This window comes from Augochlora pura, chromosome 6 (genome assembly GCF_028453695.1).
Source record: "Augochlora pura isolate Apur16 chromosome 6, APUR_v2.2.1, whole genome shotgun sequence".
In the NCBI taxonomy this organism is placed as follows: domain Eukaryota; kingdom Metazoa; phylum Arthropoda; class Insecta; order Hymenoptera; family Halictidae; genus Augochlora; species Augochlora pura.
Window position 1 is genome coordinate 17,921,599 of NC_135777.1, and position 22,029 is coordinate 17,943,627.

General features: G+C 28.3%; 6 protein-coding genes across 11 annotated transcripts; 3 read left to right on the top strand and 3 right to left on the bottom strand.

Annotated features, from left to right (window-relative positions):
- Positions 1 to 137: 137 nt before the first annotated feature.
- LOC144471705 (uncharacterized) lies at positions 138 to 5,875 on the bottom strand. The gene is made up of 6 exons (XM_078184013.1): positions 5,683 to 5,875; positions 4,564 to 4,944; positions 4,109 to 4,488; positions 3,935 to 4,046; positions 3,425 to 3,869; positions 138 to 3,350 (listed from the first exon to the last, which is right to left on the bottom strand). Exons 1-6 carry the CDS (start codon positions 5,729 to 5,731, stop codon positions 2,024 to 2,026), a joined length of 2,694 nt encoding a protein of 897 aa, XP_078040139.1. The 5' UTR covers positions 5,732 to 5,875; the 3' UTR covers positions 138 to 2,023.
- Positions 5,876 to 6,291: 416 nt separating this feature from the next.
- On the bottom strand, positions 6,292 to 9,982 carry LOC144471770 (uncharacterized). Of its 3 annotated transcripts, none has more exons than XM_078184165.1 (9): positions 9,642 to 9,982; positions 9,398 to 9,507; positions 9,167 to 9,318; positions 8,832 to 9,050; positions 8,639 to 8,758; positions 8,334 to 8,569; positions 8,192 to 8,261; positions 7,654 to 8,111; positions 6,292 to 7,573 (listed from the first exon to the last, which is right to left on the bottom strand). In XM_078184165.1, exons 1-9 carry the CDS (start codon positions 9,701 to 9,703, stop codon positions 6,478 to 6,480), a joined length of 2,523 nt encoding a protein of 840 aa, XP_078040291.1. In that variant the 5' UTR covers positions 9,704 to 9,982; the 3' UTR covers positions 6,292 to 6,477. The 3 variants fall into 3 exon arrangements, with proteins under 3 accessions (XP_078040291.1, XP_078040292.1, XP_078040289.1); XM_078184166.1 differs by having other exon boundaries at positions 6,292 to 7,579; positions 9,266 to 9,318; positions 9,642 to 9,977; XM_078184163.1 differs by having other exon boundaries at positions 6,292 to 7,579; positions 9,642 to 9,976.
- Positions 9,983 to 10,118: 136 nt separating this feature from the next.
- Positions 10,119 to 15,425, bottom strand: Abcb7 (ATP binding cassette subfamily B member 7). Its single transcript, XM_078184167.1, has 11 exons — positions 15,150 to 15,425; positions 13,063 to 13,314; positions 12,788 to 12,995; positions 12,537 to 12,703; positions 12,178 to 12,456; positions 11,921 to 12,095; positions 11,688 to 11,845; positions 11,454 to 11,617; positions 11,250 to 11,379; positions 10,898 to 11,173; positions 10,119 to 10,821 (listed from the first exon to the last, which is right to left on the bottom strand). Exons 1-11 carry the CDS (start codon positions 15,324 to 15,326, stop codon positions 10,570 to 10,572), a joined length of 2,238 nt encoding a protein of 745 aa, XP_078040293.1. The 5' UTR covers positions 15,327 to 15,425; the 3' UTR covers positions 10,119 to 10,569.
- Positions 15,426 to 15,662: 237 nt separating this feature from the next.
- On the top strand, positions 15,663 to 17,953 carry Pdss2 (Decaprenyl diphosphate synthase subunit 2). Of its 3 annotated transcripts, none has more exons than XM_078184175.1 (6): positions 15,663 to 16,506; positions 16,595 to 16,723; positions 16,797 to 16,998; positions 17,075 to 17,258; positions 17,412 to 17,497; positions 17,574 to 17,953. In XM_078184175.1, exons 1-6 carry the CDS (start codon positions 16,121 to 16,123, stop codon positions 17,730 to 17,732), a joined length of 1,146 nt encoding a protein of 381 aa, XP_078040301.1. In that variant the 5' UTR covers positions 15,663 to 16,120; the 3' UTR covers positions 17,733 to 17,953. The 3 variants fall into 3 exon arrangements, with proteins under 3 accessions (XP_078040301.1, XP_078040300.1, XP_078040298.1); XM_078184174.1 differs by having other exon boundaries at positions 15,664 to 16,506; positions 17,075 to 17,315; XM_078184172.1 differs by having other exon boundaries at positions 15,665 to 16,506; positions 17,075 to 17,497.
- Positions 17,954 to 18,673: 720 nt separating this feature from the next.
- On the top strand, positions 18,674 to 19,683 carry Bet3 (blocked early in transport 3). Its single transcript, XM_078184185.1, has 2 exons — positions 18,674 to 18,816; positions 19,043 to 19,683. Exons 1-2 carry the CDS (start codon positions 18,778 to 18,780, stop codon positions 19,538 to 19,540), a joined length of 537 nt encoding a protein of 178 aa, XP_078040311.1. The 5' UTR covers positions 18,674 to 18,777; the 3' UTR covers positions 19,541 to 19,683.
- A 203-nt stretch (positions 19,684 to 19,886) lies between these two features.
- Positions 19,887 to 21,653, top strand: LOC144471780 (E3 ubiquitin-protein ligase RNF180-like). 2 transcript variants are annotated; one of them, XM_078184188.1, is made up of 3 exons: positions 19,887 to 19,964; positions 20,217 to 20,408; positions 20,580 to 21,653. In XM_078184188.1, the coding sequence occupies exons 2-3, from the start codon at positions 20,220 to 20,222 to the stop codon at positions 20,730 to 20,732; spliced, it is 342 nt and encodes a 113-aa protein (XP_078040314.1). In that variant the 5' UTR covers positions 19,887 to 19,964; positions 20,217 to 20,219; the 3' UTR covers positions 20,733 to 21,653. The 2 variants fall into 2 exon arrangements, with proteins under 2 accessions (XP_078040314.1, XP_078040313.1); XM_078184187.1 differs by having other exon boundaries at positions 19,947 to 20,083.
- The last annotated feature ends 376 nt before the right edge of the window (positions 21,654 to 22,029 follow it).

Sequence of the window (22,029 nt, forward strand, 5' to 3'; positions counted from 1 at the left end):
AGTATATGCATGATTATTTTTTATATAGTTGTAGTTATTACATTATTATGTAGTAATCAGTTTTACAATGTACCTAAGGCACGTCACCAGTTTACAATGAACAAATGCATGTGAAATTAAGTTCTTAATTATTACAATTCTTATGTTTTCTGTAATACACAAAAATTGGTCTTGTTTAGATATTAATATATATATGTATGAGAATACAAGATTTTGTTCATTTGAGTATTAAAATTTTTGCTTTATTTTTAGATATTATTTTTTTTTAACATAAAATTCATATTGCCATATGTGTTTAATTCTAAATACATATTAAATTATTCATTATTTATTTGTATTAAATTCATAACAAAATGTTTGCGCTATATAAAAATTTGTTATCTGAGGACACTAATGTATTTAATAATGTTCAATACACGGTTCTACAGCAATTTATTTATGCAGAGATTTTTAATGTAATATAACAATGCATTGGTGCCTGCAATACATTTTCAAAAGAATATATTAAATTAAAAACATTATGCTATATAAATTTTTATATAAAAAGTTCTTTATAAACAACTTGTTTAAAGCATCTTAAATTTTGTAACACTCTTTAGGAATGTTGATTTTAATTCAAATTTATACTAAATAAGCAACTCACTGTAAGCTAGATATATTTATGTTGATTATTTACAGTAGAGATTTGAAAAAAATATAGTTATTCTTATTCTTATAAAAAGTACTTGAATATCTACACTAAATCATGAGCATATAATATATCTTGTTATTCTTTGTAATAATTAAATGAAAATAAAACCATTTACACTTTCTTTTCGATTACAATAAAAGCTTTAATTTGTTTGAAAGTTATTCGTACGAAATGTACAAAAAATATCGTTACTAGATTTAATATCTCAAAAACTTCAGAATTTATTTTATAAAAGCTATGTACCTATCTTATTTTTTAATTTTCATCTCCTGAAATTTAAGTTATGAAAAATACAAACGTTTTGAATTAGAAAAGAGGCACTATTTAATGTTATATGAAATGTGTTCAGACTTTGTATTTAAATCATTTTTACAAACTAGCGCTAATACATTGTAACAAAATATTAACATATTTCAATAAACTTTTTAGAATATGTGTTATAAAAGCTTATTAATTATTAATTATAAGTTATAGCTACTTATTTTTATTATTGTAACAAAGCTATGTCTTGAATTTATACTTTCTCAAAACACTGATGATATGATGTAAAAGAAAAATTATTAATTTTTATGGAAGACATTGTGTAATTATCCCGAAAGGATAAGGATTGCCTATGTTTAACAATTGTACTTTAATCTCAAAATAATATTGTTGCAGTATGGTTTTAGTATAATTAAATATAAGGACACAAGGAACAGAACTTGATTAGTTGTAATTTCGTGAAATAAATATCTAAATGAAGTGATAAAATAGATGGTAAATGATATTTAATGTTATAATTGTTATTAGACTTTAAACAAGCAGGAATATACGTAAATAATGTTATACGTAAAAATATTAAAGATTTTTCGTTAAACAAATTATAAATTTTCGTTATGTTCACTTTCATTTGGCACATTAATAAATCTTATTGCTATTACCACCTATTTACTTTCGCAACACATATACAATTTTTAATTGAAATTTTAATAAAAGTAATTCTCTATTTCAACCACTGGAATGATTAACATATATGGAGGCTCAGTAACTTATTATTTCGTTTTTTTTTTTTAAAAGCAGAGGTACATATTGAATAATGCAAAAATAATTTTACTTTAGAAGAAGGAAAATAAGTATATTTTTATTTGTTGCAATTTTATTATATATAAAAGCTATACTAATACTGCGGATTTTGCAAGATCAAAATCATGGAAAAATATTTTATTAAATTTGTTTTCGTAGAATTTTTTATCTATACGGTCAATATATCTTTCTGAGAAAGTAGAAAATATTAAATATATATTTTTTTCTATTAATATTTACATATCCAAATATCAAAAAATCACATAAATTTTACTTACTTTTTTTAATATTTATGCCGAAATTGTCGACAGTATTAGTTTTTTCGATCTTAAGTATGCTGCTCTGTAAAGTATCATTAGTGAGTAATAAAATCGTATTTTCATTTCTGTTGTGTCCTATATTGACTTCTTGCACGTGTTTACTCGTTAAATTTTGATTTTTATTAGACTGTAACCTTGCTTTTGTTTGTCCATTGTGACAACCTTGGTATTGTGGAACAATGTTGACGCATTTATTTTGTACTATTATACTCGTCAATGGTTCATTACTAATGTATATACGCTGTTTTGTCTGATGCATCAGTTTTTGACTGTTCTTAAAAACGCTATTTAATGGTGTAATTACACGACTTTTTATTAAATCTCTTACTATAGTTGAATGATTACCTATTGTTTTATTTTCATTTATTATGGATTCGTCATCTTGCTCCAATAAAATATTTTTATTTGTATTATTAATAATTTGATTATCTGGCTGTAAAGTGCTGGTATTAATCAAATCTTTTTCCAAAATAAGTTCATGTTTCTCTTCGTACGGTTTATCGTCGTGAATGCTGTCATTATTGACTTCTACATGTTCTTCAGTGATAATTATATGCCTGTTGCAATGTTCATTTATAGTTTCATTCAATGAATCATTGCAAAATTGTTCTTCGTTATGTTCTGCTATTTGAATGCGGTTTTTAAATGGTTTTCCCGAAAATTCGAAATTTTCTTGAAATTCGGTATTATTTTCATTTTCATCATTAATCGAAGTATTATATTGTATTTTAATAAATGACGGTGGCTCGTTAATGTTATGATAAATTAATTCAGATTTATCGTCTTTAATTACTTCTAACTTATTGTAAGAAACATTTTGTAATTGTGGCAAATTCTCTTGTACTTTGTCCGTGTATTCCATTGGTAATATATCCTCGGCTTTAATAGAAACTCTATTATCTATAGGTATTTCAGTCTCTATAGAATCAGTCTTATTTAATTGAGATTCTGAGCAAATCTCGTAAGTGTCAAAACAATTCTTGATAATTTTTATTGCATCATTTGACTCCCAATTTTTATTATTATCATTAATAATATATCTTTCAGCCGCACTATTTTGAAAATGGTTGTCATCGCTTTGATAATTAATTAATGTTTTTGCTGCAGTTATAGCCTCATCTACCACACGCTCTTTAATTACGTCATTCTTCTTCTTTCTATTAGTTCGTACTTTTTGAAAATCTTCTTCAGAGAGATATAACAACTCTCCAGTAGTTGTTAATACTTTGCCATGTCTTGTTTTCAAATGACGTTTATAAGTGTTTCTGGTCTTAAACCTATATGGTAAAAAAATATTTTTGGTAGTATTATGACGTTTATTTATAGTTATAAATGTTGCTGATAAATTTACCTTTGCCCACAATCGTCACATCCAAATGGTGCTTCTCCAGTATGTCGACGGCGGTGTTCCCTAAAATGCGATGGATGTCTGAACTTTTTACCGCAATCAGCACACGTAAATCTTGTTTGATTTTGATGAATTAACATATGATATTTTAAGCTGTGTCTTCTTGTAAAAACTGCTCTGCATATACGACATTCGTATGGTTTTATCCCAGCATGACTCCGGTAATGAGATACTAATGTTGTTGGTGCTGTAAAACTTCTTGGTGGATTACAAATTCGACATTCAAGATTGCTACCAGTTGGGTTTCCCTTTTTCTTGATACGATCCATGAATGCTAACGCCATTTCCCGTTCTTCCTTGCTGGTACCTATAAATTTTGCTTTGCCCTTAGGTTTGGTTGTTGTAATTTCTACATTTTTGTTGCAGCCTTCGGTTGACCATGACATTTCTGAAAATAAATAAAATTATATGCAAAAATTTTTGCAATTGTGCAAAATTATAAATTGTACTTACCAGGTAAATATATGGTGTCTGGTTCCTGGCTAATTTTTTCTGACAATTTCTGATTGATGTGTGAATACTCTTTCATATGAATAGTATCAGCACCAACAACCATAAGTACAATCTACAGAAAAAATTCTCTTTAGTATTTACAAATTATGTAGTTACAATATAATTTATACTTACATTTTCGTCCATTTCTGCATTTTCTAGGACATTACTAAGACATGCTTCTTTGCCATTAGGATTTTCATCTTTCAGGCGTTCAAAATAACTGTGATCTCCAAAAACTTTAAAATCCGTTTTATCTACATTGTTTTGTTCAGTGCTATGTAGTTTTTTACATTTATCCAATTTATCAAAACTTTTATTTTTATCTAATTCTTTAAAGCTAGAATCATTTAATAGAATGTTTCGAAGATAATTCGTTGATTTTTCTATAACATTTTTATTTTCCTTGTTCAATGTTTCTTGTGGTTTTCTAGATGATTGTAGTCTATTCTTTTTATTTTGAGGATTTGTTTTATTATTTTTATAATTTACTGACTTTGCAGTAAAAGTTTTATCTACAAATGTAAGAAAAGCATATATCATTTTGATATTTACGTAAATATTTATGCTTAGATATAATTCTTACTTACAGGTTTCTTTATTTGCTTTTAAATATTCCAAGTGTTCTGCCAAATGAGCTTTAATAGATATTCTTGCTCTTCCTTCACTTGCGAAACTAGTATATTTCTGACCACATCCGACAACCAAGGCACAAGTATAAGAATATTGTCTTTTTAATTCATCACTTGTAAAAATGGAAAACTGTTTAACTAATTGTGATGCAGGCATAGACAAAAGCTGAGGTACACCGAAATATATTTCTTGTGATTTCCTCTTTATATAATCTGTTTTTGATTTGCATGGTGTCGCTAACAATGATTTATTATGGGTTTTTTCCGAGTGCAGTGTCTGAGATGCAACTTCTGCCAGCATATCTAATAAAGCAGCGGGACTATCATTTCCCATAATACCTGAAATAAATGAATAATTATAAAATGTGAAAGATTAATAATTAAAAAAACACATACAAGTGTTTTGAGACTATTTAAAAAGGTATACTATATAATCACTTATTCACTCTATCATACAAAAAAAATTATATTTAATGTTTACCACACACGCACGCACGCACGCGCGCGGACGCACGCACGCGACACACATTGAGTCAACATTGCAGTAAACATTGAGTATATTTTTTTTTTATGGAAGAATATATATATATATATATTTCTTAAAAACATTATTATAATTTATTAAAATTTATAAATTTGTAATTCTAAATACATAATTTTTAACATTCAAGTAGTAAAAAATTCAAGTTATGCATTTAAATGCATATATTTTGCATTAAATGTTACTGATCTTACAACAACAATAAGTATGTTCATCCTCTGCTGACATTATGACATATGACAGTCAATTTAGGAAACATATATATTATTGGTTTTATAAGTATGATAAAAAAATTTATTGACTCTTAACATATAAGAGACAAATAAACATGTTTAAAACAACGATAAATTTTTATTTGTTCCCCGTGTAAAATAAAAATTCTTATTTTCTAAGCGTCATTCTAGCAGACGCCATAAGGACGCCCAGCAGACGGCTTTTCAATTCGTCTTACAAACATTAAAAATCTGTATTTTTTAGTAATGCTAGCTTGTTAAAAAGACGAAAATTTCTGTTATTTAAAACAAATAAACAAATACCTCCATTGTACGAATTAGAAGTATATTCATGGTTTGTTTTGGTGTTCATTATGGCATTCACATTCGCGGCGTGTCTTCATTCCACTGCCTTCTGTGCACAACAGGTTCCTTCTTGTTGCTTCCTTGTTTGTTCTTCTTTCTTGTCAATTCTGGGTTATTCTGGGATCAGTACTACCAATCTGTAAAATGAAGATTTAACTAAATACAACCTAGAATTTTATTTATTATATTTATCAACTCAAGATCCTAATCGTTGAATTTGCGGATAAGTATATCGTAAATGAAATTTCAGTTGAAAATCTTGGAAATTTAATATATATACGTAAATAAGTACATAGCTATGCTGACTGGTTTTAGGCGCTAAAATTTAAAATTAAACGACTTCACAAGTTTCCTATGCTACTTTTAAATGTACATATAAAGTTTTAAAAATTATACAAAATTAAATACAAATAACGCAGCTTCCAATTTCAGTTCTTAATTAACTTAAACAAAAAAATTATGAAACTGTTAATTTTTAATATCCTTTGAAAAATTAGTGCAATGATGTTTATGGTTTACATATTTTTTTAAATTACTTTAAGTTAAGGTAATAGGTATAAAAAGGTGTTGTATTAGTTTTTTTAAATATTTTATTGCAGTAAAATAAAAGTCCATAACTTCTGAGGTATGCAACACTAATTGCTGCACTACAAAAGAATATAGTACATACTAAGTTATATTCAGTTTATCTCTTCATTGTTTCTTTACAGAAGTGTTACTTTGTTCCTTAATTTTTATATTAATGTGGTTTACTTAACTACCTGTCGGTTCATTTTTCAACCCATCAGTATTAAAAATATCTTTCATAATATCTTGTTTTTTCTTTACATGTGTAGGTATACCACGAAACAAGTTTTCAGTTATTTGTTTCCTATTTATAACTTTATTTTTTTCATAGTCTTGATTTAAATATTCTATATTCTCATTATCATCAATAGCTTTCATTTTTGCTAATAACTTCTCTTTATTATAGCTAATAGTTTTTATTTTGGCATCGTTCTCATTTATACTAATGGCATTAATTTTATTAGTTACTTCAAGAATTGAATCAGATTTTGAGGATCGTATATTACTGAATGAAAGATCGGTATCTTCTAATTCTTCATTTACTTCTTGTTTGTTTAATTTATTTCTTGTTTCTACATTGCAATTGTTTGCGTCCTTCTCGTATGTTACATTTGATTGCTGTGTGTGTACATTAATTAACGTATTACATGAATTTGTTGCAAGAAGATTATCCTGCGGCTTATTAGAAAAAATTTCCGAGGTATGTGATACTGCATCTGGTACAAATGATGTTTTGAATTTGTCATAATCTCTTACTGAGACCATTTGCTTTACTACTTTATCTTGAAGTTCAGTGTTCCTTTCATAAACGGCATCAATAGATTTTTCTATTGTTTCCTCCTCAGGTGCTTGTTGTTCCACAATATGCTTTAGTAAGTTTTCTGAAAATTTATTTATCGAATAATTGATGCCTACTTGTTCATTATTTATATTTATATTTTGCAATGTAGACAAGTTTTCAGTTTCCGTATTTTTAGGCTGTGCTTCCATGTCGTTAACTAAATTTTGATACATCTTCTGTGATTCGTTCAGAAAATGAGAAAGTGCCAGCTTCTCAGATTCTTGATCAGAACTATAATGAATTTGATTGTCATCTGTAGTTGAAACTGATTTAAGTGCATCATTTGATTGGTTTGACGATAAATAATGTCCAATTGATTCTTTCCTTCCATCAGTGTCAGCTTCAATATCACTTTTATAAAAATCATTTTTATCTTCAAATTTACAGTTTGATAATGCTAATTCCTTCGAACTTCCTGCTTCATCTTCACTATTAATTAATCTGTAACTAAAATAAAATGCACTGAAAAAGTGTATACAATTATTGATAAAAAGAAGGTGATAGTTTTAAATCTTTCAAACCTTATACGTGATTCTCTAGGGCTAATGATCACATCAATCTGATTGTCCCTAAAATTGTCATTTTCGCTATCATCACTCGCAGATGAATAAGCAATTTCTTCTTTTAATACTTTGTTAAAAGTTTGACGTTTTCGATTTTCAAATATTTTTCTAAAATTATGGGCGCTTATTTCATACTGTTTATTGCAATCCTCTTCGTCGTCTTCCAATTTTTCCGAATCATTAAAAGAAATTGAATTTTTAGGACCTTTATTTGCAATATGATTTAATTCTTCAAATTTTTCTTCAAAATCATCTAATAATATTCTTCTCTGAGCAGATTTTTGGAGACGATACGTTTTTATTTGCTCTAAATTAGCCATGGTTTCTGTTTTTACAGAATTTAAAGATTGATTTAACTCGATTGTTTCGTCTGTATCAATGTTCTTATCATTTGCTTGAGGTGGATTCAGAATAGGCTAGTAATTATATAAATATTGTTAATAAAATATTTAATATATTTTAAATGTTTCAAAATTAAAATAGATTAATTTTTTACCAAACAATGTTCTTCAACATCGTTCTGCCATTTTTTATGCTGATCCGATGACTTCAATGGATTTGATATGCTAGAATAAGAATAGCAACATATAAAAAAATTTTGTTCAAAAAATTAAATTAATTTTATGTTTGTTACATACCTAATATCTCTTGTATTTGTAAGAAATTGTGTGCCCAAATGTTTGCTTTTAGTAGGGTGTGGTAATTGTCCATTGCAATATAATTTGCGTTCCCTGTTATGTAATAAATGTTCTAAACTTTTTAATTTTTCTGTTGCTTCTTCTAATTGTTTCTGTGTTGCTTTCCTCTTTGTAATTTCTGTATACAATTGCTGTTTTAAACTTTTACTTTCAAGAGATAATTTTCTGTGTAGTGTCTAATAAAATAATAAAAATAATAAACATGATATAGATAATTCCATAGTATCTTTCAAATTTTAAATTACCTGTATAGTATCTTGTTGTTGCTCTATTCTATAATTTAAATCAGAAATTTGTGATTGTAGCTTTTCTCTCTCTCCTAAATTACGATCTTTACTAAGTTGCAATAAGTGTTTATTTTGAGACTGTAAATGATATGAATAAATTAAAATTTTCACTAGTTTTTATCCAACAGAGATGTACATGATCTGTTTTCACCTGTAACTGTTGAAGTTCATTTTCTTTCTCTTTCAATAAATTACACGTTTCTTTATGTAAAACTTTCAGCTTTTTATGTTTAATTTGAAGTACCCGTAATTCTTCATGATGTGAATTAATGATCCGTGGTAATTCTGCATTTGTTCCTTCATAACGTTTTAATGCAGAATCCTGTCGTTTTTGTAATGATTTCAATAATCTATTTTCATTAGCTAACTCCTACAGAGAAAGATACAATTATATCTAACGTGTTTGTTATTATTTTTATATTCCTAATGGGTAAAGCACTATTGAGAACATTCATATTCATCGCATATAAGGGTTAAAATAATTACATTCAACTGATAATGTGCATCAGCTAATTGATTTTGTAATTCCTTAACACGTAACATTCTTGCTGACAAAATTATTTGCTTAATACCGTTTTTATTGACCTTTAAAAGATCTGATGACGTCTTCTGTCGAATGTTACTTTGGTGTGGCTGTGCTATGAATAGATAAAAAATAAAAGTATTTAACTATACTTTATTGCAAAATGTCGTTTTTGCTGAAATTGTAATACAAACCAAGTAAAGGATGTAAACTCTTCTTATTGGACGAAATGTAAGGTATACTTTTGTGTGTTGAAGTAGGTTTCACATCTGTAGGAGTTTTCTTTAAATTAGAATTTTGATTTCTGCAAATTAAAAACGGAATAAACAATTGTGCACAGCTTTAAAAACATTCTATTACTCAGATACTGTTGCAATAGAATTGGCTTAGTATTTAAGAGAACTAAAAATAATGTAAGGTTTGCATAATTTTGATTACCTATTAAGATTTACGTTGGTATGTAACTGTACTACAGGTAATGTAGGAACTTCAGTTTGCATTTTCTGATTCAAGACACTGCATCACAATTAGCATCTCATGCTTATAAAATGACTTTTTGCAGGTACAAATTATTGTGATATTGTAAAAAGCTTAGTGAAGACCACTTAGCTTCCATAATTGTTTTTATGTGGTTACCAAGGTAACATCTATGTACACAAACATTTCATTAATCAATGTTTTTTAAAATCAAATATGTATATAGTTCGTAAAAAATGCTGGATGTATGCATTCTGTTTTTGCAAAAATAAATGAAAAATATAAGATATATAGAACTAAAACTGTTTGCTGTAATGTTCAAGGTTTATTTCATATCTTCGACAGGAGGTGTACGTGTATATAAGGTCATATGTATACATAATAAGAAATAATAATTTAATTCAATTAGTTTTTTATTTCATATTTCTTTAATTATAATACTAAAATTTGTTAAATGTATGATTTCTATATTACAATATCGAAGGATAAATATCATTCCTTTTTTACAAATATTGATTTATTATAATTTATTCAAATATAAATAAGTATGCGCACAGCACATGTATCATTATGTACAATTTTTCAACAATGTAAATATAAAACACTTCTAAATATATGCAGTTCCAACTGAAGTTTTAATACTGAAATCACTATTTTTCTGATACTATATTAACAAATTCAAATTCAATTAAAATATATATTTTTAAGCTAATTTTTGCATTCAAATGTATTTCTATTATGTTACAGAATAAAAATCATTACAATACGTTGTTCACCTAAGAAGTGGCAGTTATATTTACTGTAATACATTTCAAATGTATTCAAAATAATATTTAAAATTTAACACTGTACACGCATTGTTACCTGTTCAACACACCTATTTTTTGACTCAAGCGCCTTGAGCTTTGTTACTATTATTTTTTTCACTATTAGACTTTGACATTCCTATATGTTGAGTTTCCCACAATTTACTGTAGAATGAGTTTGGTATATTTAACAATGACTCGTGCGTTCCTCTCTCCATTAATTTACCACAATCTAAGACAAAAATTTCATCCGAGTCCATTACAGTGGACAAACGATGCGCTATAACAATGGATGTACGTCCAGTGGTTGCTCTGCGTAATGCTTCAAGAATGTTCTACAAACATATCATGTCATAAATATCATTAAATATGTATGCCATGTATTAAAGAAGCTATATATTATGAACTCACATGTTCTGTAATAGAATCCAGAGACGAGGTGGCTTCATCAAAAATTAATATTGGACTATTTTTTAAAATTGCTCTAGCAATTGCCACTCGCTGTTTTTCGCCTCCACTTAATTTCAAACCGCGTTCTCCAACAGGTGTATCATATCCCTTTGGCCACTTGAGAATATGGTCATGTAGGTTTGCCATTTTAGCAGCCTCAAAAACTTCTTCTTTAGATTTGTTCAAATTTCCATAGTGAAGATTATAATAAATACTTTCATGGAAAAGGACAGTGTCCTAAAATTATTATATGTAAGCGATTATTAGGTTAAATGTATGTTAGCAGATCTCTTTTGGATTACAATTAAATTACCTGTGGCACTATTGCTATTGACCTTCTTAAAGACTCTAAATCTAAATCTTGAATATTGTGTCCACTAATATAAACACCTCCAGATTGTGGTTCAAAAAATCGATATAATAATCTCACAATTGTCGTTTTACTAAAAATATATATATTGTTACCAAGCTGTGACTATGTTCATGAAAATCATATATGTTTATAGTAGAAACATACCCGCAACCAGATCCTCCAACAATGGCAATTTTCTTTCCACTTGGAATTGTAAAGCTGATATCGTTAAATATAGTCTTGCCTTCGCAATATTGAAACTTAATATTTTTAAACTCGATGTCCGAGTTCTTCGGGTTTATATTAAACTGCACAGCATTCTTCTTAGACTAGTTTAAGACATTATATAACATGTTAATAAGTTAATATATTATACATATTAGAAAACAATGCTACTACCTTAATTGCAGGGTCCATTGTCATCAAAGTAAACATTGTTTGCATGTCAATAAAAGCTTGTCTTACTTCGCGATATACTGAACCCAAAAATCCTAATGGTACAGACAATTGGAATAAAAGTGCATTGACCATTACCAAATCACCAACTGTCATCGTACCTAAGTTGTTTGAAATAATATTATTCTCCATTTCATATCACATATAGTATTTAAATATAAAGTTAGATATCATACCATTTACAATATTATTAGCCGCTAATACCATGATTAAACTTAATGCAGCACTAAATATAGCGTTTTGTCCAAAATTTAACATTGCTAAACTTGTACTTGTTTTAAGAGATGCAGCTTCGTACTTTCTTAATGATGCATCATATCGTTCGGTTTCAAACTTCTCGTTACTGAAATACTGAAATAAAAAATATAATGACTTAAATTAATATCGTATTATTTATCAGATAAACATTATAATAGTTGAGATTGTTAGGTACCTTTACTGTTTCATAATTAATCAGCGAATCTATCGCTTTGTTGCTTGCTTCATTTTCTGCTTGATTCATAAAAATTCGGAACTTCGTTCGCCACTGCGTAACAGCTAATGTAAATGCAGCATAGATACCAACGCAACCTAATGCAACAGTTGTATATTCTCCACCACATTTTAAATAGAGTATTGTACTAACAAGTCCTAATTCGAAAGCAGTGGGTACTATATTAAATACCATAGCGTTTAGTACAAAATTTATACCGCGACTTCCTCTGTCTATTGTCTGAAATGTAACGAATTTGTATAATATAATTTTTTATATTATCATAAATGCACCGACCAATTAATAATAAATTAGTTTACCTTTGACAATGCTCCAGTTTGCCTAGACAGATGAAAAGCCATGTCCAAATTATGCAAATGTAAAAATACATTTTTTGCTATTTTTCGTATAGAATGATGAGCAACTTTTGCAAACACTGCATTCCGCAATTCACTAAAACCAGCAGCACCTGCACGAGCTACACCATCTATTTTATCGATACAAAAATTTAATCATTAATGACTGTTGTATATATGTGTAGATGTACTATAAAATAATATGAAATACATGCATCCTATAAGTAGTGATGTTGCTATTGTTGCCACTGTTTCTGGTGCAGTTTCTACACCTAGAACAGCACCGCTACCAACTGCTATACTGTGAGCATTGAGTGTGTCTATTGCATATTTGAAAATAAATGGAACACAAACATTTAAAACCTTTGCACCAACAAGTAAGCCAAGAGCTAATTGTACCCTTTTTCTTATGTCTGGATCATCCTAAAAGCATGTATACGATAAAATTCAGTTATAATTTTGTGTACATTATGTATTTTGAAAAACTTACTTTTGGCCAAATATATCTAAGCATTGCTTTGACCATATTTGAAGCTGTAACTGATTCCTTATCTTTAAAATCAATAGCTTCACGACTTAAACTGGATACGCCAGGATGAAAACAATCTCTTTTTGGTTGACCTAATTTCCAACCAGTAAATCCAGAAATTATTTGTGGGAATTTAACTGGAGGTAGAATAGTCTTTGATTGCCATATACTTTTTTTCTTCTGAGCACGATCAATAACATTTCCATTGCAGCACTAAAAAATATTTGCAAACTTTAAAGAAATGCTTACATATTTGTGTAATAGATATTTACCTACATTGTTATGAAATATCAAACAATTATTTTTTTATCAGCAAATTTTTTGTAAGAAACGATTGTAATAAAAAATTAAAAAAGCATTAATTGTAAATAAATTTTTTTTATTAAATATTACAAACAAAATATGACACATATATTTTTTATGTACATTTTAATAATGCAATGTAAAGTAGTATATGATTTGAATCCCTATAATTAATGGAACATACACATATAATTATTTGAAACTGTTAATATTGCTAAATATTCTTCTATAAGATTAATAGCAATAAAAAAAGATTTTGTACAATCTTTATAATTTTGCATATTTTTCAAACAATTCAACAGTTCAGTCCTTTTTAAATTTAAAATTTCTTTTGCTGTATTATACATTTGTAAAGTTTCCACTGAAGTAAATGAACCACCATATATTTTTATATTCCATTGTTCCCTTTCTAATTTTGTGTTTAATATAAATAATGTACAATTGGCATTGTAATTTAAACCTTCTCTTGTAAATGCCATACTTTTTTGTAAATTATTTGATAAAATAAAATCTAACTTTAACTTTGATATGCTAAAACAAGCTTCTATATCGGAAATAGTGAAACAAATCTCATCTAATTGATTATTTGGTATAAAAAAACCGTAATCAACATATAATTTCAAACTATTGTGCGACCCATAATTAATAAAAACTTGTGATCCTTTACTAAATGATTTTAATGTTACAATTTCATAAAATTTTTCTTTTTTTTCATCTATAATTAAAGATGCACGCACTGCAGTATCACTATCGTGGTTAAAAAGGTCTAGAAATGGTGCTAAGGCTATATTGTTAGGTTGTTTTACATTGATAATAGCATGATTTGTTTCTATCTGTTCTGTATCAATATATACAGCTCTTGTATTAACAATATAATATGCCCATTTATATCTTTCAAATGTTAATATCTTTTTTAAATCATAGCCACAATGAGAACAATAACCAGTTTTACTCAACTTATTTATTGACCTAATTAATAACTGATATTCTCTTCCAACTTTATGGTATCTACTCATGTAATCAGTAATAAATGATGGTAATAAATTTTTTTCTTTCTGTGTACAAAAGTCTGGGTTTGTTAAAATCTGAGGAAGGCTATTTATATAATAGTACCATTTTGATGTATCATTTAAATGTAATTCATATAAAAGAAACACTGATAACACACATTGTGCACTATATAATTTGTCTTTTAAAAAAATAACATTAATATCACTTTGGTGTACTGTAGTCGTTGTTATTAGCATCTCGTATGATATTCTGATTAGTGCTTCATTGATTTTTATATCTTTTAATGTTTTCAACCCTCTACCAGTCATAGGAAAATCAAATGGAACTAAATCATAAATTAATAAACAGTTATTTGCTAATAACCAAGACTTTAGATGCATCAAGGTTTCATCTCCTTTTTCTGCCAATTTTTTGACATTTAGTTTCTTCTTTTGATGTCGTTTTCTTGATGTTCTACCCATTATGTATATATCTGTAGAAGCAGTAAATAGACATCTTGAAATAAATAATTTTTTGTTAACTGTCATCAAATATTCATTATTAAATATTCATTACCAAGACTATCTATACTCTTTTAACGACTGACGTTTTTTATAATTGCTTATCAATAACATTATAGCTTAAGCAATTATGGCATAATTAAGAAAAGCAAACAGCATGTAGCAGTTAATGACATTGTTATAATTTCGTATTAAACGTTTAAATACTATATAAAAATATGTGAGAAAAAGTACCCTAATTCCAATAGCTGGAAACATTGGATTAAGTGTTGAAACGCTAAGAAAACCTTCTTCTGAAAATATTTGTTGTCTTCGTGGTTTAAATGAACATGTTGTATATGATTTGAACCAAAGTTTTCTTTTGTTGTGCGCAACACGTTGTAGACGACGACATAAAATAATGTTTAACATTATATCAGAAATTTTAATTCACAAATGAAGATATAAAAATGAAATTCACAAATTAGGTTAGTGGATCATGATACGGACACTGCATATGTACATAATGATATGACATATACATATCCCGATTATGTATTCCAGATCACGAAACACGTATGTAATCTAGATGTGCGTCTACACTAAAACTTCAAGTTTCATAAGTCTATCAGGGAGGAACGCACTCCGTTAAAGAGATTAGAAATAGAAATTGCTTTGCTCTTATTGGCTGACAATCCAATGCTAAGACAAAATGGACTACGGATTGGATGCACAGTAACATGGTGTAGATGCTTGTAATGTTTCAGCAATGAAACAGAATTCATACATAATGTCATAAAATTTTGATGTTAAGTTTCGTTAATGGATTAAGCTGCGACCTGGATTAAAACTCGTTACTGTACAAACTGGTGCATTCCCACCACTTTGATATTCTCCTTTCAGAAGTGGGAGGTTTGAAGAAGACCCAAAGGACATTTCCACCACCACACCCCTATGTTGCAGGCAAATTGTCAAACTACTCCATATTGATGCACTTATTATTTTTGTATTTAAAAAAAATAAAAGTATTTAAATGCAATAGTTTTTCCATTAAAAATCGATGAAGCTTCATATAGATGGTATAAAGCAAATAAATAATAGAAAAAAAGCAAAAAACCTTGATCTAGGTTAGATGTTGGAACGCATACTTTCTTCGGAAAATAAGGTCAAAAGTAAAAGTTTTGAAACGTCAATCATGTGCGTTATACCTGTTGCATGCGTCACTAATGCTAATGTTGAAGAAAAACATAGTTCACTGGAGTGTACGGTATAAAATGTCTACGAACAAACTTGTTTCTATTTTTTTTAAATACGGAAATACAGCCAGATTGGTTTCGTACGCTGATCACAGGCTGTACTATACAATACACAGAAATGTGCACACTTGTGTGGTAGATAGATTTCGGTTGCAACAATGCAATAATGTAGAAACTAAACTTGCTGGAAATCAAAAGCCAGATTGGAACAAAGCTGTTTCAGAAGCAGAGAAAATTGTTGGGTATCCGACTTCATTTTTAAGCTTACGATGGCTTCTGAGCGATGAAATTGCAAATGTAGCACTACATCTGCGAAAATTGGTGGGATCTAATCATCCTTTATTAAAGACAGCTAAGTAAGACAAATACATAGTATATAAAATTAACTTTATTGTCTAATAAGTGTTTCTGTTTCTTATATATATTATTTTGTTTCTGTTGTAGAAGTGTTATTTTTAATGGACGTAATAATATGCAAGCATGGGGTCTTATTGTATTGTTAATTTCAAAAGCTGCTGGTCATTTAAATGTAGATAACATGGAAGAAGACAAGGCCGCTGGTGTACTACATAGGTATAGTATTATAGATTAAAATAAAGTATGTATAAGTAGAAATAAGCAAAATTTGTACTGAACTGTATTTTAGCCAGCGAGCATTGGCTGAAGTTACTGAAATGATACGTACCAGTCACCTTGTCCATAAAGGACTAATAAATATAGGACCAAGCCTTCATTTAGAAACTTCAGAATTAAATGACATGAATGTTGGTAACAAGATTGCATTATTAAGTGGAGATTATTTATTAGCTAATTCATGTTCAGAATTAGCTAATCTTCGGAACCAGGAAGTACGTATATAAAACATATAAAATATTCTATGGTCTTAAGAGTAGGAGCTATTCACTATAGTGTGATTTTATTCAGATTGGAGAATTAATGTCTGGTGCTGTAAGAGACCTGGCTGAAGCAGAATTTATAGGACGCAGCGATAGTCAAAATAATCCTTTGCCTTCTATACCACCTGATGATCGTACAGGTTATGCAGTCAAAGAATGGACTCTGAGGAATGTATTAAGTGCTGGTGCATTACTTGGTAAATCGTGCAAAGGTACACTAAAACTGGCTGGACATAGCAATGAAATACAAGAGCAGGGTTACAACTTTGGTAAACATTTAGCATTAGCTTGGCAAGCTTATTTGGATTTAAGTCCGTTTATTACAAAAGATCAAAGTGTAACTTTCAGTCTATGTTCTGCTCCAGTTATGTTTCATATTGAACATGACCCATTAATTCTAGCCGAAATTGATAAGGGTTTAGAATCTGTAAATGATGTAGATTATCAAAAGGTAGATATATAAATATTCATACCTAGATAATGCAGCTTTTTAATGAAAATTATAATTATAAACAACTTTAATGCAGGTTTACAAAACCGTCTTGAGGGGGCCGGGAGTCGAATTAACAAAGCAATTGCAAAAACGACATTCACAAAGAGCAATGGAAGTTTTAAGTGTATTTGAAAAAAGTGATGCGAGAACAGCATTGTATAACATTATAGCAGCCATGGAAGAGTCTGAATAATGACATATAATATCTAGACTTCATATAATTGCCCAAAGATCAGTTTAAGGACTCCGTCCTATGTTAAGTTTCCAATTTTACCATAAATCGTATTCAGACATGTCAAATTTATACATAAAATATAACTTGAAGAATTAAGATCACAAAAAATAACATAGAAAAATAACAAAGGTGATAAGTTTTATATTAAATGGTATTTAAATAAATTTTTATTGACATAAGTACCTGTATTTTCTATTATACATATACGTTTTCTTATACAGTGAATTATATTAACATTTTTAAAATACATTATAGTAAAATATATAAAAATTATAATTATGTGTTATCATTGTGGGGCAAGTATATACATATAATCCATAATATAATTAATTGTAGTTGTAAATCGATGAAATGTATATGCATACATATTGGTAAGTATGTATGTATAATATTATGTACAGTGATGCCTTACCATATTGAATCATTTTTACCTCATCATATTGCGCCTTTTTATCCTCACCATTTTAGTTCGCATTCAGCTTCGCGCAGTTGGTTTAGAAAGAGAACGGGAAATGATCGAGAGAGACAGAACGAAGGCAGAAGCCTCTCTGTGTGAGTGTCCACACGGATGAGAAACCTAAGCTTCTTACTCATTCGTGCTTGCAGTCTCACTCTTTTCGCGCATCCGTTTGTCTAGTGCTTCGTCTGAAACACTCGACACGATATGTTGGCGTACAGATGCGCGAAAAGAGTGAGACTGCAAGCACGATAAAGGAAGACAAGCTGCATGATCGTCGGTGCGACTGGTTTTGCTTGTGTTGTTATAATGTTATGCTATCTTGACCACTCGCCACTTCCTCTCTTTGTCTAAAAATGTGAAGTCAGCACTGCTTAGCTACGAAGCATCAACCAATCAGAGAAAGACAATTTCTGTACCATACCTTAACTTTTTGAGCTCTTTGTCCCTGATCCGTAATATAGTAAGGCACTATTGTGGTGACACATACAGTACTGTTTATTCAATAGTATAGTGGGGTGTGGGGACACATTCATATTTGTAAACATGTCACGAACAGGAACGAAATTAGACTCAAAAAAAGTAGTAAGTATATTACAAACGTAGATTTACTTTACCGATTTATCGATAATTATAAGTTTTACATTTCTAAGTTACATTACGTTCCCTGGTAACATTTAGAAGTTATTATCGAAATCATAAGTAAGGTTATATCGAAATTATGGTTTTATATAGGTCGTGTGACGGTTCAAGTTACTTGAAAAACAATTTAATATTTACATTGAAAGTTTAAATAACATAATCATTTCAGAATTCTGAATTATTCACGTTGACGTATGGTGCATTGGTAGCCCAGTTATTAAAGGATTATGAAAATGTAGAAGATGTTAATAAACAACTAGAAAGAATGGGCTATAATATGGGAATTCGTTTGATTGAAGATTTCTTAGCACGTACTGGATCTGGTCGGTGTTACGATTTTAGAGACACAGCTGAGAAGATACAAACTGGTTTTAAAATATTTTTGGGTATTACCCCAACGATTACAAACTGGAGTGCTGCTGGAGATGAATTCTCTTTATGCTTTGAAGCGAATCCATTAACAGAATTTGTAGAATTACCGGATCATTGTTTAAATTTAAAGTACTGTAATATATTAATTGGAATTTTAAGAGGAGCTTGTGAAATGGTACAAATGGAAATTGCCTGTTGGTTTATACAAGATCAACTTAAGAATGACAATGTGAATGAATTACGTGTTAAGTTCATTAAAAGACTAGAGGATGCCATTCCAGCAGGAGAAGATTAAGTAAGCTCATTGTATTCAAATAATAAACCATTGTGGTAATTTTAAACTTTTTTATTTCATTAAACAGCTTAATCTCTGCAATTTTTAATTGACGTAGTACATATGATCTGATGAGTTAATTAAAAACAAATATCAATTAAAAATTAAACAATTTGATTCCAAAATATTTGGAATTACTGTTTATTTTTTTTGTATTATTGTGAATTATTACATTTTACTGTTTATTTATGCAGTGTACATTTTTTGTATATAAATGCAATGTTAATAAAATAGTTTTATTTGTTCAGGAAATTACAAACGATAATGTTGTTTTCAATGATACATGTGATTCATACAAAAATTGTATGTAATAATTTGTTTCTATTTACATAATTAGTATCATATATTCGTAATTGCTTTTGTGTATAATAGATTCTTATAACTAGTAAGTTTAATCTTGAATTATAATACGTGTTATAAATAATATACACACATCATAAGTATGCATGCAAATACATAGATGCCATAGCAGCTCATTCTTGGTAACGCGTAGAAGTATAGAAGGTTAAGATACAATTTGAAACAATTTTTATCTCAATGCGATCTTATAACCTCCAAAAGTTTATGATTTATTTTTAAAATCATATCGATAAATCCTTAATACATTTTCTGAGACAATGTTATAACATTTTTGTAGGCAATGGAAATAAAATGCAAATATTGTAGAAAAGATCTCTTCAACAAAGTACCAATACAGCTATTAACTTCTCATGGTGAAATAAAACAGAATATTATGGATGTAGGATGCAGCGGTACAAATGATTCAGAACCTTCTTTATACATACCAATAGAAAATATGCCAAAATGGATTGCAGACATTGTAAATCAAGTAAAGTTTACATATATAAATATTCGTTTATAAATATTACATAATATCTATATATATATATACGTATATAACATTATATGAAAAATAAAATATTAATTTGATGAAAATAATGTATGGAAATTTAAAAGTTCTTAAATAAAACCTACATAATATAATCTGCATTTGTTACAGGAATCTTGGACCAAGGGTAGACTAAATTGTCCGCATTGTAATAATCGCATAGGCTCATTTAACTTTGTAAATGAATTAAAATGTAGTTGTGGTCAATTTGTAACACCCTCTGTTAGAATAACCAGTAGTAAAGTAGATATTTCACGTAATTAAATATTGACATCGTATAATAATACAATATAAAAGTCAAAACATGTGAGAATCACATAATATAAATAATAAAGGGAAAGAATTATACATTTCAGAAGTTTTTTTTATCGAAGAATTTCATTATAATGAGTATTACTTTTGCACAACATTAAATAGAAACAATAATTGTTTTTCATTTATTGGCTTTTTATCAATGTTATTTTTTATCATTTTTTTATGCATTTATTTTGTATTGCACAAGATTTCTATGAAATATATACGTATATATATTTATATATATCATACAAGTGTGTGTATGTGTGTGTGTGTATGTTTGTATAGATTTATATAAAATTTTTAGTATGAATATAACAATGGTGGTATAACATTAAACACACATTTTGACAATAAATATATACCATGGATCCAAACATTGTCATCTGACTTCGTAAACCATCAGCAATTTTTGTTCAATATGTTTAAACTTTAAATATTATTTATTGCATACGTATACGTATATTTTTATCAATAGACATTTATTTTACACAAATCCATAACAGTTCAATTATCTTTTATAAGTTTATACATTTACAATGCATATATATATTATATATACACATATGAATGTATGCGTAACACGCAAATGGTTATAAAAGTCGACTGTGTACATTGTATATATGTACACAACAGTGGCTACCTTACACTAAAGTATAATTGGTAATTTATATCATTTATGCAACAAAATTCCTACTTAATCTAGTTACAATTAACTATTAATGCATAGCATTAAAATACACTTGAATAATTGTTATGAATTCATAACAAAGTGAAAAATAATTTAGACCATATTGCATGTCTATGATAAACCTTAAAATTCCTTCCTTTGCTTGTTTCAAGGTATTCCAAAATAAACTTTTCATTCATTAAACTGAACTTATTCTTTCAATTTTTTGCAGTAGTTTTAGCTGCTTTTAAGAATACATAAATACATTATTATAATGTACGGAATATAACGATGATAAAACAAACAATGCATAATATCAATAAGTAACATTCACAATATAACATGAAAATATATTAAATATAGACAACATTAACAGGTACTGTATTTTTTGTATTAAATCTTTATTAACGGCAATAACAGTAAATTTGTATAATTCAAAATAAAAGTAATTACAAAGAAATTAAAGTCAGCCATGTGTTCTAGAAAATTATATATATTTCTATTTATGAAATTAATGTAATTGTGTGAAGACTGTTATTAGCCTCGAAAATAAAAAAATTACTTCTTGTGATCATTAAAAGCAATTTTTTAGTTATT

Coding starts and splice junctions, on each gene's coding strand:
- Bet3 (XM_078184185.1), top strand. CDS start 18,778: ATGTCACGAACAGGAACGAAATTAGACTCAAAAAAAGTA. Junction 18,817..19,042: donor AATTAGACTCAAAAAAAGTA/GTAAGTATATTA, acceptor TAATCATTTCAG/AATTCTGAATTATTCACGTT.
- Pdss2 (XM_078184172.1), top strand. CDS start 16,121: ATGCTAATGTTGAAGAAAAACATAGTTCACTGGAGTGTACGGTATAAA. Junction 16,507..16,594: donor CCTTTATTAAAGACAGCTAA/GTAAGACAAATA, acceptor TTTCTGTTGTAG/AAGTGTTATTTTTAATGGAC. Junction 16,999..17,074: donor CTAATCTTCGGAACCAGGAA/GTACGTATATAA, acceptor GATTTTATTCAG/ATTGGAGAATTAATGTCTGG.
- Abcb7 (XM_078184167.1), bottom strand. CDS start 15,326: ATGTTAAACATTATTTTATGTCGTCGTCTACAACGTGTTGCGCACAAC. Junction 12,096..12,177: donor TTAATTATGAAACAGTAAAG/GTACCTAACAAT, acceptor TTTTTATTTCAG/TATTTCAGTAACGAGAAGTT. Junction 10,822..10,897: donor TGGATTCTATTACAGAACAT/GTGAGTTCATAA, acceptor ATATGTTTGTAG/AACATTCTTGAAGCATTACG.
- LOC144471705 (XM_078184013.1), bottom strand. CDS start 5,731: ATGAACACCAAAACAAACCATGAATATACTTCTAATTCGTACAATGGA. Junction 3,870..3,934: donor AGACACCATATATTTACCTG/GTAAGTACAATT, acceptor ATTTATTTTCAG/AAATGTCATGGTCAACCGAA. Junction 3,351..3,424: donor TGTGACGATTGTGGGCAAAG/GTAAATTTATCA, acceptor TTTACCATATAG/GTTTAAGACCAGAAACACTT.
- LOC144471770 (XM_078184163.1), bottom strand. CDS start 9,703: ATGCAAACTGAAGTTCCTACATTACCTGTAGTACAGTTACATACCAAC. Junction 9,319..9,397: donor GAGTTTACATCCTTTACTTG/GTTTGTATTACA, acceptor ATCTATTCATAG/CACAGCCACACCAAAGTAAC. Junction 8,759..8,831: donor ATGAACTTCAACAGTTACAG/GTGAAAACAGAT, acceptor TATCATTTACAG/TCTCAAAATAAACACTTATT.
- LOC144471780 (XM_078184188.1), top strand. CDS start 20,220: ATGGAAATAAAATGCAAATATTGTAGAAAAGATCTCTTCAACAAAGTA. Junction 20,409..20,579: donor TTGCAGACATTGTAAATCAA/GTAAAGTTTACA, acceptor CATTTGTTACAG/GAATCTTGGACCAAGGGTAG.